Source organism: Scatophagus argus, chromosome 8 (genome assembly GCF_020382885.2).
Source record: "Scatophagus argus isolate fScaArg1 chromosome 8, fScaArg1.pri, whole genome shotgun sequence".
Classification (NCBI taxonomy): Eukaryota; Metazoa; Chordata; class Actinopteri; family Scatophagidae; genus Scatophagus; species Scatophagus argus.
The window spans coordinates 24,039,814-24,059,204 of NC_058500.1; the positions used below are offsets into that span (position 1 = coordinate 24,039,814).

General features: G+C 39.9%; 1 protein-coding gene across 3 annotated transcripts in view; it reads right to left on the reverse strand.

The window, feature by feature from the left end:
- The window catches only part of prkcz (protein kinase C, zeta), a 118,158-nt gene that overhangs the window by 94,541 nt on the left and 4,226 nt on the right, over positions 1-19,391 (reverse strand). Inside the window, exons 1-4 of one of the 3 annotated variants that reach the window (XM_046397973.1) lie at positions 17,364-17,676; positions 10,571-10,692; positions 8,615-8,704; positions 8,151-8,201 (exon numbers count right to left, since the gene is read on the reverse strand). In XM_046397973.1, the coding sequence (XP_046253929.1) occupies positions 8,151-8,201; positions 8,615-8,704; positions 10,571-10,692; positions 17,364-17,440 (340 nt within the window). In that variant the 5' untranslated portion in view covers positions 17,441-17,676. Of the gene's footprint in view, positions 1-8,150; positions 8,202-8,614; positions 8,705-10,570; positions 10,693-12,235; positions 15,857-17,363; positions 17,677-19,391 lie in introns of those variants that run through there. The other 2 variants (XM_046397975.1, XM_046397974.1) reach the window with 2 other exon arrangements.

The window sequence follows — 19,391 nt, forward strand, 5'->3', positions numbered from 1 at the left end:
AGTTTTCATGATATTTTCAATGTTCCTCCACAGATAAACATGTTAATTTAACAGTATAATGGGTTTACTTATTTTTAATTATCCAAATTTGTTTCTAAATAGTCAGATTTTTCCCTCAGTTACGTACAGCAATCTGCATTTCCACTGCAGGAACTTTCCTCTGGGACTAAGAACCTTTGGAAGAACATTTCCACTGCAGGGATCATGGTCTAAATTAAATTCCAGAGACATCATTTTACCCCAAAAAAGTCCCTGCTCAAGGGCTAGTGCTTTCCACAAGTACAAGTACAAGAACTGACTGAACTGAACTGAACTGAACTGAACATTTCATTGTCCTTTGGCACATCAGCATGGAGTTGCAGAAAAAAGCATACAACAAATGGGCCAATGACAGTATGCCGTCCTTGTTGATGTATAGTCACAACAGACAGAAGGAACCTTTTAGATCCTTGAAAAGTAGTTCCTGGGACTAAGTGTTCTGGATTCTTTGGACAGACTGTGACTTTTACTTATGAACAGCCGTATAGGTCTTTGATTTCTTCAAAAAGCCAAGCTGACCCTTCGCTAAGATCCTCCGAATTGCCCATCACAGCATGGTATCAGTCAGCTTCAACCAGGATCTGACAATTATATATCTGTGCTTAACAGACTCTAAAGCAATCATTTGTTTACACACATTGCAATCCTTGTAGGAAAACTTAATTGGAAGAAGAATGGCCACCAAAATGCTAACAAACGCGCATGAGATGAGCTAATCACGTTGCTGTAAGAAGAAATAACTAGTGATGAACACTCATCTGGCATTTTGAGACAGGCCAAGGCATGCGCTCAGCTAACAAGAGCATAATGTCAGGCGAAACCAATGAAATGCAACTCAAGGACAATTCAGCTCTAAATGCTACTGGGAGATTCAGCCACAGTCACTGGTCAAAGAAGCAAATCGGAGCGGAAGCTGATTCAAAAAACACACTGCCAAAAGAAAGCTTCAGTTGTTCTACACAAATTGTCTTTTTGTCATTAGTTTTTGTCATTATCATGCAAAATGAAAAAAAAAAGGTCAAAACTGAAGTAGCAGAGGCAAAGGCATTTGAATTCTTCCTATGCATCAGACTCCTACATTTCCCATAGTGCAATCTGAAAGAGTCTCAAGAAAACATTCCTGCCTGGTAGACATCCAGGTCTTTCAAACTTCATCCCTACACTCAGGCTTGTAACACAAGCCTTTTGTTAAAAATGCACTGTCTCCAAGGCCAGTGAGACCAAGTTCCTCCAGGACAACACAAGAAATTATGCACTTATTTTCAGAGGTTAAGTAGCACTATCCATGAGAAGTAAACTGATTTTGATTGATTGATTAATTTCATTTTTTCTTACAAAATTTTCCTGTAACATACACAGCTGTATCAGACTTCCTTTTCTTTCCGTTAAACAGGGAGGGAAGAAGAGAGTGAGGAAAGAACACCATGTTTTTAACTCTACTTTGAGCCCCTCCTCTGTGGCAATGAGCAATGCTACCAGGTAAGCAATCCTCTGGAACCACTCCACACACACAGACACACACATATACATCCCGGCTGACAGAGACAGGCATTTTGCCTGCAATTAAGGGTACATCAAGTGTTGTTTTGAAGGTCAATCTTCAAGCTGACATTTTAGCCAATATTCAATATTCTATAGTTTTCATGATTTGAACATTTCTAAAAATAAAAGTCCTCTGACAGTATTCCTGGCAGGATGGATAAGCCTATGAAATGGCATTTAGACCAACCAGCGTGCATTCAGTGTGCATCATAGCCATTATATCAGAGGTGGATGGGACTCATTACAGCACATTTGAATTTAAGACCCGTACTATTCTCAGATAATGGCTGAATCATACACTGTCATAACATTGCAACCTTCCACACACAACTGCACACCAACACCATGTCGCGCTCGTCAGCAGGTGCAGCCCCTGAGTGGACTGCCAGACAGCCTTCTAGGGCAACAAAACACTAAAGGAAGCCAGCCAGGCACCAGTCACGCTAACACAGCTAGCAGGTTGCATGCACACAATCCCTGCCTGCAATGCATGACACGACCAGCAATAAGGAGGAATCAATCACACATGCTAATCATGGAGCCAGATAGATCGTACACACATACACACAAACAAGAACCCACGCAAGGACACACTCTTCTAAATCCATTGTCTCGGGGTATGGCGTGGAAACGCAGACGGATTGCTGAAAAGATGGAATGTATGGATGGATGGATGGAAGGATGCAGAGATAGATAGCTCACCAGTTTGCCTTCTTCCTTTTTCTCCACCTCTTTCAGCACATTATCCAGGCTAAGTGTGCGTGTGTGTGTATGTGTGTACGTGTGTGTGTGTATGTGTGGTGAGCCAGCAAGGATACACACTGCTTCATCCCCTCCTCTCCCTCTCTCTGACAATCCCTCCCTCTTTCTCTCTCCTCCCTGGGATTTATTTAATTATTTCCTCCCTCCCGCCCTCTCTCTCTCCCTCGCCCTTTCTTCCTCTCTCTCTCTGTCTCTCTCTCTCTCTCTCTCTCACCCCCTCCCTCCTCACAGCTGATAGCGGCCTTGCTTTTGCCTGTTTAATTTTCTCGCTGTCTCTCTCTCTCCCTTCTTCTTCTTCTTCTTCTTCTTGGACTAGTTATCCTTGATGAAGTCGTATCTTTGTGCTTTTTTGGTGTGGCAGCCAGAGCCAAAAATAGAAGAGGAAAGGAAAAAAATGGAGTGCCAGCCTTGTATATTAGAAGCTGATATCTGCACGGTACAATGCTCACCGTCTCCCTCCCCCCTCTCCCTCCCTGTCATTCACTTTCACACTGTGTCCCTGGCCTGCCTCTGTGTCTTGTGTGATGCAGTAGCGTGGTAGGCTCCTCCCTGGTGAGATAGCGGTGCCACACAGCTGAGCGACAGAGAAGGGGATGCTGGGAAAGCGTGGTGGCAGTGGGAGGGAGAAGGTGGGGCTGTGGGGGTTGGGCGTGGCTTGGTGGTGTGCTGGTGGTGGGAAGGGGTCTGCTGGAGAATCCGGTGCAAGGCAAGCTGAGAGCATCATCTAGGATTCCCACCCTCCATCATTCGCTCTCCACACAGAAGGGGGTCTGTTCACTGCGCACAAACACGCACGCACACAAACACACACGCACAGACTAAATCACATTTTATGGCTGAACAAAAGGCAGAAGCAAGCTACTTCCAAGGGGATACTTGTGTATTTCTGTACATGTACTTGTACATTTTTACGTCAACACAACATTTCTGTATTTATTTTGGTAACATAAATTTACCATGTAGGACATTCAGCAGGCAGACTGGAAGCCAACTGTTCAAAATTATTATACTAGTTTAATTTGGTGAGAATTTAATTGCATTGCAAGACAGAACAAAGACAGTTGATTTTATGGCACAAAACAAGGTGTTATACCTGCTTCTAGACCAAAAAGTCCAGATTTTATTTTAGTTTTTGCAAATATATTATCAACGTATGTCAGAATTGAAAAGAAAAAAAATACTAATGGCCATTCGTTTTTCTGCAAGGGTAGACAGTTTTGTCAATAAAGGATTCTGCTACTGTATGCTGATTGGTCGGTTAAAGATGTACGACTAGCAGCATTACGTTACGGTAGGCCAACTTCAGCTATGATCATGTGAACATAACAACAATAATAATAATATGGTTTCAGTTTTGTGTATTATAGTCCTTAGGCATTTTCCTAACGATAGCTACAGCAGACGGTTAAAACAAAACACACACTTGTGCTTGATTGACGCGTGAAGCCAAAATGGCGAATGACGTAAACTTCCGTGTATGCTGCAAATACCTAAATAATAATACAAAAAGGTATTTCATCACAAAAAAAACACGAAATTTGAATCTAACAGAACTGTATCTATTGTTTCTGTAACTGTTCATACCAAAAACATAAAAAAAAATTAGTAGAAAGTTTTGCACCATAAAAGTTACATGTTGGGGCTACAGCTCCATCAGCCCGCATTCATGTTGGACTATCTCACAAGCGCCCCCTACATAACCGGAAGAGTAAGAGAGTGGTAGTTCTTCCTATATTAGAGTTTCTTTGGTGATAAGCTATAGGAAAAATGAATGCCAACTTGTTTTAAGCGAAGGTGGTGTTGGTCCACTACTTTGGTCAACAATGAAATATTGGATGAATTTCTTCTAAATATAGTACAAATGTCCCCAGAGGATGAATATTAAATTACTGACTATTTCCAGCATTCAAACATTTGCTCTGCAGTGAGGAGTACATTAAAAATTCAGACACTGATGAATTATCATTATTTTGCGTCATTGCCAAATTTATTATAAAATGCAATGCATTTTGTGATTGTTAGCAAACAATCTTCATGCAGCCCATTAATAAGAAAAGAGGCCATAATGGATTCATGAGAAATATAATTTTTAATTCTTCCTGTTTTAGTTGTATAATCAATCAACAATATTCATGTACCTTCTTAAAATAGACTCTTAGTTAATAGTATTTTTATTACATTTACTATTAAATTACAAATATATTGGGAGACTTGATACTGAGTAGTTTTTCTGTTATCTCTTGGGGTCATCTGAACATACATTACAGGTTATTAACTGACAATTTAGTTTAACCTCCCTATTTAACATAAGAAGGATATATATATATATAGACATTCAATAAATGATTCATAAAACACAATATCTAGTTTTAGAATTAAAGAGTTAGAGTTAAATACAAGTAGTGGGAGGATCATTTATGGACTATACTGTACAAGACAGACATATGAAAAGATGTACTGACCACATGAAGATATCCCAGATTAAATATATTACAAATCCCTCCACATATGCAGTAAACACACATTTGCTCTATTAAATGTCAGTACAGCTGCTACTATTTTCACTATGGAATAATCTGGGGATTATTTTCACATTTTAAGTGTTTAGTCTATGAAGAAACGGGAAAACTGTGAAAAATGCTCAATGCAATTTCCCAGAGCAAAAAGTGATCTCTTAAAATTGTTTCTTTTGTTCCCAAACTCAAAAATTCTTTATTAACTGTCACAAATGAAAAAGTTACAAATAAGTTTATTTAAAAAGTTGGAACCAGCAAATATTTTGCTTGAAAAATGACTGAAATGAATCATGAATTACCCAAATAGCTAAAAAAAATATCATTTTCTTTCCATTGTCTAATTAATTAATTAATTGGCTAAATGTTGCATCTCAACTCAAATATAGTATGCAGGTAGTTTCTTGTCCTTGTTACACCTAGTCTGACAAGCAGTTTGCACAGTTATTTAGGGTTTTCCTGAACTCTGCACTACTTCTCATATAATACAGGGTAATGAAGGCTCACTACAGCAGTGAAACATTTACTTGGTTTTTGGTAACATGCCGTTTTTATCCTGTGGAACAGCAGAAAAATATCCTCTAATCATGAATATCAATAACAGTCTGAGCTCTGTGAAATGGCACTTGACAGTAGCATCCCAAACACTCCCTGCTACTTGGTATATTTTACCAAAATAACAAATTAAGTTTACCTCTCTTGTGATGGAGTGGAAGTCTGAGTGGAGTACAATTCAAAATAACACAGAAGAAAAACAAAACTCTCGGCATCGTTAAATTCTACAAGGGCAAATGAGACGTTCATGGTTTTTGTGATTTGAATGAAATGACCCTTTAACGTTTCAAATATTTTTACAAGGCATGTTTTATCAAGAGATTTTAGTACAGAGTTAGCCTTGAAAAGCACACAAAAAAAACACATTCCCAACAAGGAATTAGTAACAGTGTCCCTTCCCCCTCCACATTATTGTCTCCCTTCTCCTCCTCTCTGTGAACAGCAGCTCTGTTCTTCCCTCCTGTTTCCACTCATGTATGTCAACAACTAGCAAATGACGTTTACACTGGAGAAAACACATCAGGCGGCCACTGCTCTAAGTGTTACATATACAGCATGAGGTATCAGCACAACGAGCAAAGCTTTCCAAAAAACATAGTCACTAACTTGGTGTGTGTGAGACTGTGCATGTGTGCATCCATCATTACCTTCCTACAGAATGACAGTCATGCTCTTCACACAGTGAAGTCTGCCACAGGGCAACGCACAGGGCTCTCCCTTCCATCAAACACACGCATACACACTCAGGGGTACAGTCCACAAACTGCTGAAACATGCTGTCACAGCAAATAGATAGTGAGGGAGTGCAGCAAACAATATGGGAGTATGTGAGAGAGAGCGAGGGAGACAGCAGCAGAGTCCACACTGACTAGTTACATTAACACAACAATAACTGAACTGACAAAGTTTGCGAACACTCTTTAGGCTCTTTACATAAAGCATGCCAGCTCACAATTGCATTGTATAGATTTAAGGTCATTTCACTGGTTATCTAAAGACATAATATGGTGCATTTCTACATTGAAATGTCTAAAAATGATGAGACCTCAGTTATATATTTAGTTGAATTTTGAGTTTACATTATCCCAAATGTTTCCAACAATGTTCATACCCAGAGAAATCTGTGAATTTATCCGAGGTAACAGCATGTTTCATTTGGTCACCTGTCACTACTGGGGGAAACCATATATTGCATGTTTCAATAACATTTAGCACCATGAAATGACCAAGCATTTCAGGAAAGTCACTCTGTTGAATCAGATGGAGGATAGCGGTCCTTGACTTTGGAAACTGGCCAGTCCATCTCCCCTATTTCAGATTCCAAGTCGGTCCGTTTTATGCATCCACTATATGCCGTAAGCACAGCGGCACTGACACTAACTTGCAGCCGCAGGCTAACAATTTCTTCACCGTGAGTGAAGAGGACATAAGCAAAGGAAAAGCGGTTAAAGCTAGCTAAAGTTCAGTGCCAGATTCAATCCTCAGCAGCCTCTCCTATCTTTCTTTGGTATGAGCAGTGAAAAGGTCAAAGTAATTATGAGGAAAATGAAGGAATTCATGACCCTATTTGATCAGCTGTTTTCCATGGTTGAGAACAGAGTGTTACCAAAGTAGCATGGCTCCTTCTAGAAACAGAGGAGAAACAGAGCAGTGTGTGTGTGTGTGTGTGAGCGGTAAAGCGAGAGAGTGAGCGGTGAGTGATGGTGTGCAGCGAGGCAGAAGTGTAGGCAGAGTTAGCCTTAAGTTTAGCTCACTGTAAATGTCCAAATGTCAGTCGGACTTCTCAAGACCAAGCAAAGCTCCCATGTGCTGTTCCACCACTGTTTGCAAAGTGAAGCGGTTAGCCCCAAAGCAGAAGTTAGCTTTGGCACCTTTTCAAAAAACTGAATGAAAGCTGATTTTTTGTTTGTTAGCGCTGTCAATTATAGTTCTCAGAAAGAAAATCGGAAAACGCCCAAGAAAGTTGCAATTGGTGCACCTCCACCTGTAGGTTCAACAAGACTGTTTTTATCTAAAAAACGACAGCAGCATTGAGTCAAGTCATTTACCAATCTAATAACTGGACACAAAAAATATGTTAATTAATTCAGTTTCTTTCAGAGTTGTATTTGTACAATCAACTCACGTCTTACAGCTGAACGCAAAAACAATCTGTACAACTAAACTACAACTCACAGCCAATATGATTCCTTCATTTTTAAACGCTCAGGCTCTCCATTATATTAAAGGTCAGCACTGTCAGGATGGTTTGCAAATACTCACTGGCTTGAATTCACAAATCAAAGTTGAACAAAGTTGAAGCCATCACGAGTGAATCCAGTCATTGCAGCGATTCCTTTACTGGTGTGAGCAGGTAATCGAAACAAATGCTCAAATTTGCACGCAAGATATTATATACCCTAAGAAGACTGCCATGAAATTGGCTGAGCACAGTCATGCTCCCAGAAGCACGAATCCTTTGATTTTAATGACCACATGTCCTTTCCTCCATCGAGCCATTTGAATGTGCAACGTTAAAGGGGAATTTCAAGCAGCAGCTTAAATTCCTCAGTAACTCATTGCTTCATATGTTTATTTTAAATTTTGAAAAAAATGGAAGAAAGAAATCTTGTTCAAATACATTCTCACTCTTCATCACACACTTTCCACACTAACTGGGAAGTGGACCACATAAATTCGTTTTTCACGTCAAACATTATCCCTCATCTTAATGATGTGAAGCAGAGCTGATTTACTCACTGTCCTCTCCGGGGCAGGGCATGCCAGGTCGCTCCGGGATACTGGGGAATACTGCAAAAGACCCAAAATAAAACCAAACATTTCAATCTGTTGTTTTTCCCCTCTTTCCACCAAGAACAGATGTGAGGAAAAAAAGGCTCAGGCCATCAAAATGATGACAACAACCCATATGTAATTTAGATGATGAACAACCTCAATTTACACGAGTTAAAAGGTCACACAAACTATTTATACTTTACAATCTGCATCAGAGGTTCACAATAACACCATCTCCACACAGAATATTCATTTAAAACTGTATTTAATAATAAAGGATTGCATGAAGTTGTGCCTTGTCATTCCTTACATGTTTCAGCGTTTGCTAAGGTATGTAACTTTACTGTAGTGTTTCAAGTCTCACAAAGTTGTGGAAAACAGTTGAAAATTGTTCTATTAAAAGAAATTAAAAGTAAAAGTTAACTCACCATGCAGCAGCAGTCCAGACCTCTTGGTTCTATTGTAAATGCGAAGTGCCTCCTGCAGCTCCATTTGAGATGAGATGGTGCAAGGGTCCCCTAAACACACAAGGCCAGTGAAAAAGTGAAAAACATAATATCTTTAATATAATAATCTTATTCTATCCTTAGTATCATAACCTTTACATGCACACTTTCTGCCTGGCTAAACGGGTATACAACTGGAATATAACTGTCACCTGTTCGATGTTGTACTAGTTCATTGTTCACATGTTCACAACGTATTCATAAGTATTCATAGTTCCTGCTGTGAAAAATACAGTAATTTAATGTAAACTGAGATGACCTAACTACATATGTGTAGTATGTGAACATTTGCTCAGTCATATCTGCTCAGAAATAAACTACGTATGTGTGAAGCAGGATCTTTGACTGAAACCTTGTGGAACAATTTTCATAAATCTGACCACAAACCCTCAATTTATTACAGGTTCTAAAACCCCCACTGGCAAATTTACCAGTAGGAATCTTAAGAATCTGATGATCAAAGGGGAAACATTTCAAATGATTATTGAACAATATAATATGGAGTAATTTGACATTAAAATTTTAAAAAATGACTGGATATTTTGTTGAGTTTTTGACTTATGTTATCCCAAATCTTTCCAACAATGTTCAAAGCCAGAGAAATTATTCAAGTGAAAAAGTGTGTTTCGTTTGGTCTCCTGTCACCAAACTTGCTCAGTCGAGAACATTTCTGCCTGAGTCAGTTTCACTATGGAGACAACAATTCCCACGATGCCACATTACTTCAATAAGTCAGCAAACTATTGTACTGTATTCAAAATTGCCTGCTAAACTAGCAGTGCGATTTGGCCAAAATGTAGCATGTAGTGTGAAGAATGCAAACAAAATAAAACCTGCATTATTCCCAGATGTCATAGTGATTTTGTTAAAATCTCCAGTACATAATTTCTTACAATTCCTGTATGCTATTTCACCATTAAATTCACTTTTAAGTGAGAAATGAACTGTGTAAATATTATATTATCTATATTATAAATGTTGTCATTTTTACAAAGTCTAAAACTATGTTACCACAGTTGAGAAGCCTTCACAAGAGGAGATACTACCGCATAAGCACTTGCGGGGGTAGCTAACTAGTCACACTCCTATTGCCAAGGAGGATATGTTAATAACACAATCAAACCAGCAGGGGCATTAACACACAAAAGTACTATCACTCCGCAAGTGTAATGAAAAGAATATGCCTCCAAACCCACAGTGATAACTTACCAGGAGAACGAGCTCCAACTCATGTTTTGCAGTGAAGTAACGCGACAACATACAGGTGAATCTGGTGCCGTCCCATCATCATATAGGTTTGTGAATGTGAGTTTCTGTTTTAAATACTTGCACACTTGCGACTGTGAGCAATGTCTTTTAACGACACATTGCTCTCCGGTGTAATTCATGCTTTGACTGGGAAAGTTTCACTGCTACATTCCAATACTTATTATGTAAATCAATTCATTGTTGTTTGACAAATCGCCTCGGCCTCACTAGGACCAAGTGGACTTGTTCCAGATTGGAACAAATGAGATATCGCATTCACAGGAATGGAAAGGACAGATATATCAAGAACATAAAGCCTCTGGCCACAGCTATCGCCAGCGCAGAGGCATGAAAATAAACCTCTGTGACTGCTGGTATTCACAGCGCAGCAGACATAGTTGGTCATGGAAGCAAATTTGTAGAGTGTGCACAGCTGGATATGAGCACTATAAGTCATTCCAGTGTGCAGTGTGATGTGGCAATGATGACTTCTGGACTGGCTAGAAGCCCAGGGAATGGGCTTCCATGCTGTATTGTTGAGCCTGAGTTTAGCAGTAGGATAAAAGGCGACAGCTGACGAGACAGAGCACGTAGAGTGATGTACAGTATTTTACGTTGAGACACACCTACCTTCATCATCGATCCACTTGAGCGTGATGGGCTGCTGCTTGGCAACGCTGCACATTGTTCTCACCTCCTCACACAACTCCACAAAGGTTACCTTGGCTGGCAAGTCTGTGATCAGCATGTCCCTGAATGCACATGAACACACAGACAAAATGTCAACACTGAGTCACTTAGACTAAGTGGAGCAGGGCTAAAGAGACCCCTCAGGGGGATCTCCAAGAAGTCAACAACAAATTAAGGAACTCATTCACCATTATTGAATTTAAAGTAAACACCCCCCCAGTGTTTTCTCTATAATTGTACACATCTGGCAGGCCATCAGGACAAGAACCTCTGCCAGGCCACAAAATCTTTTTGGTTTTTTTTTTTCATCTGCCAAAAATAACAAGGAATATGTGAACACCATACATACATACATTTATTTTGAAATTTTATTTTGAAGTGCTGCAGTTGTTTTTGCTTCCTTCTCTTTCTGCTGTTTCTGCTCTCGGTTCAAGGTGCAAAAGGAACTGCTATAAGAGCCATGCATGAGCTATGAAGTAAAGATAACGGTGCTCGAGTTGACAACTCGTTACATTGCTTTAAGTGCAATAAAAGTTTCCCAAAATGAGTAGATGATGAATACACGCCCTCTAAAACCAAAGATGAACAGAGGAACAGACATCAACTGACCTACCTCCAGATTGCTACGTCAGCACTGGAGAAAGCGCCTGCTGCACTGATTATCATTCTGATGTAGAGAAAAATAGCACTTGCTTGTTTTTAACCCTTTAAACCAGCCACAACCATCTTCTGCTCAAAGGTAACAGCTGCAAGCTTGTTTCGGTTCATCAGGTTAGGGTGCCACATATGTAGGTCATTGTTTCCCGTAGCGACCGCGATTTTCAAAATGGGAATTTGCAGATAGCAGAAGGGAGGAGAATGCTGAAATAGGCTGAAAATGGTAGGCTTCCACCAACAGTTCACATCCAGTGAGCCACACTACATGACAGGAGATTGGTAGGCATTGACAGAATACCTGGTAAAGGATGGAGGAAGGATGAATTTGGAGCAGAGTTGATGACACACTGACTTAACATTCAGAATAAATAATGCATGCTTTGAACAGCATTACCCCAGAATTTGCACAAATGGACAAATTCACTTCACTGGTTTTGGTCCTGAAAATCAGGTCATAAGTCAGTCATAAGGGGTTCTGCTTAGGAGGTGAAAACAGACGTATGAGCAAGAAGTTTATTTGTGACCTTAGTATAGTACTAAGGCCATATCTTATGCACTTCTCACAGCTGTTTTGAAAATACTTGAATCATTTAGCAAGAGTGTTGCTGGCCAACAAGACAGGAGCCCAGTCTCTGAGTGGCTGGCAGGTTCAGCCAAGGCAACACTGAAATGCCAGTACACAGCTTTTAACGATTTTTGTCACTCTATAAACTAAATGACTAATCAATCAGTTGTGAAAGTAGTCTCCAGATTAATCGATGAAAATAACTGCAGCCCTACCACTAATAGCAGCAACAACAGCACCTCCAGTTTGTGTATGTAACACACTGTATTATCACTATATCACAAAGCTAAGCATCCTAAGCATCTGTTTTAAAGATAATATATGAGAATCTATAAAAAAAAAAACAAAAAAAAAAAACTCCAAAGGATTTCAGTCACACTTACTTCTGCTGTGAAAGTAAGACCAGAATCCTCAAAGACTACTCCAACCATCCACATAAAAATATTCTGCATGCTGCATCGTAAAAAAAAATAATAAAAAGATGTTCAAGTTTCAGCTCTGTTTTCTAATGTAAGAAACTAACACATCAAATCCGAGACACATTTTAAGTGCATATGAGAACAGTGAGTTTTTTCACAACAACAGTTCTGCTATTTCACAAGAAAAGCCCCCGTTATGAAATGAAGGATTTTTGTCTATTTATGCCAGAGGGCTTTTAATTTAAACCAGATACAGGGTGTGTGGATTTGTAATAAAAATGTACTGCAGTACCTTTAACAGGACAAGCAGTAATGGATCAAAACGAGTATTTGCACTGAAGTACTGTAGAGTGTAACAATAACGTTAGAGAACAAAACCTGTACCAACTCAATACTGATGACAGTTCAGTACTGTGTGCATGCTCCCCAGCACTAATACATCACAACAAAGCAGAGGGAAGCAGCACTCTGTGGTGATGAGGTTATCCCAACTCTCCTGCTTGCTCTCTCTCAACACTACACCTGACAAATGTTGGTTCAGTCCATTTCCACATAGCAGCTTGTCCACTGGACTAGAAGTTGGAAACTTACCCAACTCTTACACTTACTTATTTACAACCAAATTAGAACTTTTTCCCATACCTTACTCTGAGAAACACATTTAACACAATAACAAAATATTTGCCTTTTAATTTAATAAAAGCACCCAGTGTGCTCAAATATTAAATATAATCTAGACAAGCAGCTGAAGAACTTTGCCTAAGTACATACATAAGTTTATGATTTACACCTGAGACTGGTGGGTCAGTAGAAGCGTAAACAGGATCATGAATCAGATCAGACATTAAGTGTGAGGCACCTGACATGTTTTTTTTTTCCAAGATGGTCAGAAGATCTGTCCAATCATCAACAGGAGAAGGATTAGCTTATATACTGACTGTGCACCAAACATGGAAAGAATCCAACTCGCACACAAGTAAGAAGGCTCTGCTACTAGATGTAATTACCAATGACTATGCACTAATGTGAATAATGAAGCTGTAAATTTGTCAGTTGGCAGAGCCACTGATTGAAATCAATGACAGGAAATACTTTGTTTACCATCCCTTTGTTTTTGAAGGTTGGAAAGAAAAAAAAAAAAATCAGAAAGCACCAAGTGGTTGAATCTCATATCAGTAGTGGCCTTCAAATATGCTTATCAGAGGATGACTCTTTTAAATAAGGGTGTGCATGTTCAGTTTCAACACCAACACTCACTGCCCTGCTGTTGGCTGAATGTGACATTGTGGGTGGTATGTATTCACATTCAACAATGCAGCTGCTGAAAATCAACATTTTTAACAGGGCCAAGCATGGAGCCACATACGTGACCATGTGTGTGTGTGTGCGTGTGTGCGTGCGTGTGTGTTTTGTACAAACATCACTACCTAAAGCATGCTTCAGAGTGTGTAAGTGCAGGAGCTACAGTGACTAAGCCCATGTGAGTGTGTCTGACGGGTTTCTAGGTGTGTTTGGCCAAGTGTTTATGGCAAGTGTTTGTTGGACTCTGACAAGGTGGAGCAGAGACAGCTTGCTTCCCAGCAGGCATTGCTCCACACAGTCAATCTGGAATAATGCCACACACAGTGAAAAGGGAGGGGGGGGGGGTTATACCTATTTATATATCAGATCAGATCTGGTTAACTCTTATATGATGAATATGATGCCTATATAATATAGTCCATCATAGTGACTTCAACATTTCATGAGTTACACAACATTTTGATTTAATTCAACATATGTGGTGTGTTCCAAGGGTTTCTCTTACTTCATGTTTCCTCTTTGTAGAGATACTAATATAAATGAACTCGGCTCTATTGGTGTTTAAAAACCAAACCTGCTGATGCCAAACGTCTGAGGAAAAATTATGAGAGGCAACTCTGTGGCTTACCCTTGCATTAGTCACTGAGTACATACACTCGAGACACCATGGATTTGTCTAGCAGATAAGTCTACCTGTGAATATGTTGACCTTTGATGCTCGCATTTAAAACATTCCTGTCACCTTGAATCCCTGGCCTCTGCAGTACTCATGTCAAAGAGCCTGAACGCCAAATTGCTCCTGATTGGCTCTTCTATCAGTGTGTGGGTGTTTGAGCCAATGAGCAGGTGGCAACCACGAGTGTATGAATGTGTGTGTGTGTGAATGGGTAAATGCTGGCTCTTTGGGTGGATCAGTCAGAGAAGAAGAGTGCAATATAAATACAGTTTATTTACCCATTAAACTGATTTGAGAAGACAGAATTTGTGGCCAAAAACATTAGTGTGCATGAAACAAACTGTTGCTCACATGGTCTGAAGGTAACCTTTGTTTAAGGCTGTCATAAAATCTCAGAAATGCTTGATGTTTCATAATGTGGTTCACACAGATTCTTAGATAAGACACTTTCTGATTAAGGCTAAAGCAAAATTAAAGTTCTAAGTATGGCTGCTCAGGTTGGAGCAGAATTTGAGAGTTGATAAGTTTGGACCCACTTCTTTAAAGTGACAGAAAATAGGCAGAAAATAAACGTAACAGGCCGCTCAGTATACAGAGCTGTGATTCTAAGTCAGGGTCTTACTTAAAGGGCAACACAATGTTGACTGCATATTCAACACAGCACATCATTCATAAAACCTGGATGGACACATCACACAGAAGCACTTCTGACCCACATCACCCTATCAGAAAACTGCCACCTGAGAAGCAGGTGTGTGTCCATTAGTGACCGTATGACCTGACCATGAGCACCTACCCACACAACCAACATGAAGCAAACCATCAGATGAAGTAAAACTCTCACTTCCTTTAGTATCATCTCATCACACTGTTATTCTGAGCTATGTGGTCCTTTACACACGCTCACTGGATTAATCAACTATTGAACAAGGTGGCTTTTCATTCTTAGGCTGCAATATTTTAGTCTGTTTAACCTCTTCTGATCTCTTAATCGTGAGATGCCAGTCTATGCCAGGCTCAGTATACAGTGGACCTTGTTACTCTTAATCCAGCATGGACCCTGACGGTATGCTACATCTTTCATTTGCGCACTTACTGGCATGGCAGGCAACTGGTTGTGAAATGATAGGTCAACAGTTAAATATTTTCAAGGCCGTTTTTTTGCTGTTTGCATCTGCATAGCCAATGGGAACATAATGTAAACTGACATAAACAAGCGGACAGTTGGTATAGTGACAGTGTTCTGCATGACATAGAACAACAAGAATTTGACAGACATTTGTCCATGGTTTGTCCCATTTTCTGAGGTTATCATTACCACCTGTTGTTTACATGGCTTAAGTTTTGCATGTGTTTTTAAAATTGGCAGTTAACTTCAGGATGCCAACTGTCCCTCAGAATGGTCGGTGTTGTACGAACTATGATCCTTCCCATTTCTTGCAGTGTTTTATCGTGGTACAGAAATGCAAAGGACACTGTGTGAGAGAATTCAGAAGCAATGTCTCCATTACTTTGTTTGTCCACAAGTTTGTTCTTATACTGTACAATGTCCAACTCACTACTTGGTCACAAAGTAAAATACTTAAAATACTTAGATATCTTGTTGATATCCAATTCATAACAACTAGTTGCGACAAATATATTGACAAAGGCCCATAATTCTTCTCTGAAGCTCATGAAAACATATTCAAACTGCTTATTTGTCTGACCAACAGTCAAAAACACAATGATACAGAGCAGGAAATGGTCACACTGAGGGTCAAGAGGAGCTCCACACCTTCACGCTTTTTACAACTTTCAGTAGCGTTATTGCATTTTTGTAACTGATTAGAGGAGGTTGAACTTGTCATCAGACAGCCTTAATCATAATGAGGAAGGCTCTTTTCCAGGGATAAACGACTGTCAGAGTCAACACTAGGCATTTCTCTGATTATCTGCATCTGTGGGGTTCACGTGTCTAAATTACAATAAAATAAATCAATTTAAAAATTTGCTCTGTGTGCAGCATCTTCTCTGTCTGCACAGCCACCATTCTGTGGTCTCTCTCAGTATCCTGCCCACAGCACTGTCTCACTGGTTACACGTCACAAGTAACAGCCTTTCAACACCGGATAATGTGAAGCTGCAAGGCAATTAATAACTAAAGTTATCACGCAAATGGAGTGGAGTAAAAGTTATCTGCCGCCAAAATGTAGTGAAACGAAAGTATAAAGCAGTAGAAAACGGAAATACTCAAGTACCTCGACACTGGACTTAAGCACAGTACTCAGTTTCCAACGCTGATTAGACTGTTTCGGAATGACTGATTTTTATTTTTACTGCAAATGTGTACAGGTTCCAAATATCAATCTCTTTGATTACTAACACTCAGCATGGGCCCTGAAACAAACATATTGGTCAATCCCTGTTCTTTTCATGAGAATAAGTGGGAATGTGCATTGGAAATACTTGGTAAAGACTTGCAAAAGGCAAAAGACAGTGAGTTCCAGAGCAGCTGGGCACTCCTTCAAAGACAGCAGTAAGGGTAAGAAGGAGGAGAAATGCTTCCACATGAGATATTATCCAGTATAAGCAGCTTATACGAGCTTTAACACATAAAATATCTTGCATTTACATAAAATAATACTCGACATTGACATGACTGTCACAGTTACATTAGAGAGTACAGGGTTCAGTCTAACAACCTAATTACCACGAAACTTAAAGAGCTCGAGAACACAACACGAGACGACATCCACAACAATAAACGGTCACTAATGCTAACAGCATATTATATAATGACACAGAAACAAAATGCTCACAACGAGTAGCTTATTGTACTTATCTGGAAGGGAAAGCTTTTGAAACATTGTACAGCTATTCTTTATTTTTAGTGACAATATTTTGATTCGACACCTGAGTGACTTTGACGCTGGTCACGTAAACGGGAGTGCAGTGTCACTCTGACCTAGCTGGATATATGGAAGCCTGCTGAAACGTCAAGACGACCCTACATATTCACCCGTGACACCAACAGGTACCTGGAGGTCTCTGTTCCTCAGGTGTTTCCTATTGTCATGACCAGCCGCTTGACTACTGTCCACTGTTTTCCTTCTGCTAGTTACTCTTACTTACCCACAGTAGTGTGCTTTAATTTTCACCAACTCCGTGTCCAAGTCCATTATGGATCCGTTTGACGCTAGCATATGCATTGAACAGTTTGGTGTACCTCCCAACTAGCCCAACGTTTACTGAATAGGCCCAAACTAGCTGTAGTGATTACCCGGTCACGTCGGAAGACAAAAGTTTACATAACACGGCCAGGGGTAGCGTTTTGTCCGGCACTTTCGAAGGAAAACTTGTCCGAGCTACTTTGAAGTTTCTTTGGAGACATTAGAGGGTTCAGTGGCGGAGGATCCGTCAAATAGCACTATTAACATTATCATTTCCGGCTTTTCGTTTCAAAATAAAACACATGCTTACAAAATTATGCTGTTATCCGGCGCAGGGTTGGAGTAGCGCTTTTATTTCGAAACTAAAACCTCCTATCCAATAATCCCGTGAGAACAAAGTCTGTCTAACTTGACACAGTTTCTTGTGTTCACTATGGTTACCGGAATCCAAATTCACCTGTCCCATTAATTCTAACGGGGCGTGTGGATTGCTGCACATATGTGTATTGTTTTCATGTAATGATTTTTACACAATGTTAGGAAGCTCAATGGAGATTAAGCGACTGTTTAATGTATCTATAATGGTATATTTCCTCTCTTATCCACGCATAACTCACGAATGAATAGTTAATAACCTTCTTCATCTTATTTTATCTCTCCTATTGTGGTGTCGTTTCTATATTCCAGGATTAGCAGGTGGTGTCTTTTCATTCCCTCAAAAAAATTATTGATAATGTCAACAGGATTTTGCATAAATATTTCGATCAATATATTTAATAAAGGGAAAGGGAGGTTTACGTGAGCTATAAGACATGTATAACACAGGAGGACCCATGAAAGTGAACTTAACTATGACATACCACACATATTTCACGGATACAAGGTGCTTGAGGCTTCCACTATGGCAATGCAGTCGTCAAGCGCCACCTGCTGGGTGACTAATGAACAATTCAAGGAGTAATTTATCATTCAAACGAGCGATTTTCAAGGAAATTTTAAAGACTGTAGACTAGTTTATTACATGAACTGTGGAAAATTCGTTTTCATTATTATCTTAACCAACTTCAAATAATTATTGGAATCAAGAGTCTACTTTGTCCAACTTCTCCAGTTCTTCTAAAGGAACACTAGGCCCTAAGTTGCAGAGTGTCAAAAAAGAAATTGTGAAATTTATTTAGAAATATGGATAATGTAAAGTACAGTCTCAACTAAAGTTATGTCTTCAACAAGACAATGCAGACCCTGTACCACTCATTTCACTTAAATTGCTATTTCTGTCTGTCTCCCATTCCATGCACTCAGTTTGGAGCCTCAAGATCAACCCACTTTTCACCCAGCAGGTAGTGCTGAAGGGCACATCAGCTGAATAATAGAGGGGAGGGAACATTATTAATCACTCCACCATACCCAGTCCATGGTGGAATCCAGCTGGCAACCCTCCGGGGTGGAATCAAACCAGCAACTCACTGATCACAAGCCGCTTCTCAAACCTCTAGGCCACGGCTGCCCCAATGTGTTCAGTTTTTGCTGAACACATTTTGGTTTAAGATCATAAGATGAATTCAGATTTCCTGGTATTTTCATCCAGATCACATAAACAGCATAGGACACAGCACCTTTTGTGCCAGAACACCCAAATTGTCCGTGAGCAACACTGGAGCTACATTGGAACATGTAAGTGACAGGTCCAGTGAGAAGCTTAATCATTCGTTGCATATCTCTTGTTTGCAACACCTGCATCGAGCACGTGGCTCACTGACATCACCAAACTGTTGGTTTATTCTTTTGATATAATATTACAGGCCTTAGCTGCAGCCTCCTTCAGTAGTTAAGTGTTTGGGGGAAGCTTAAATCTCCTTTTCAGCAGCTAAAATGCATGTTCTATAGGGTTCAGGTCTGGTGATTGAAGGGACTTTACATTTCTGCTCATGAAGTCTTCTCTGGATGGTGGATAGGTGATGTGGAGGCTGCTGCTCATGTCTCTGACTGT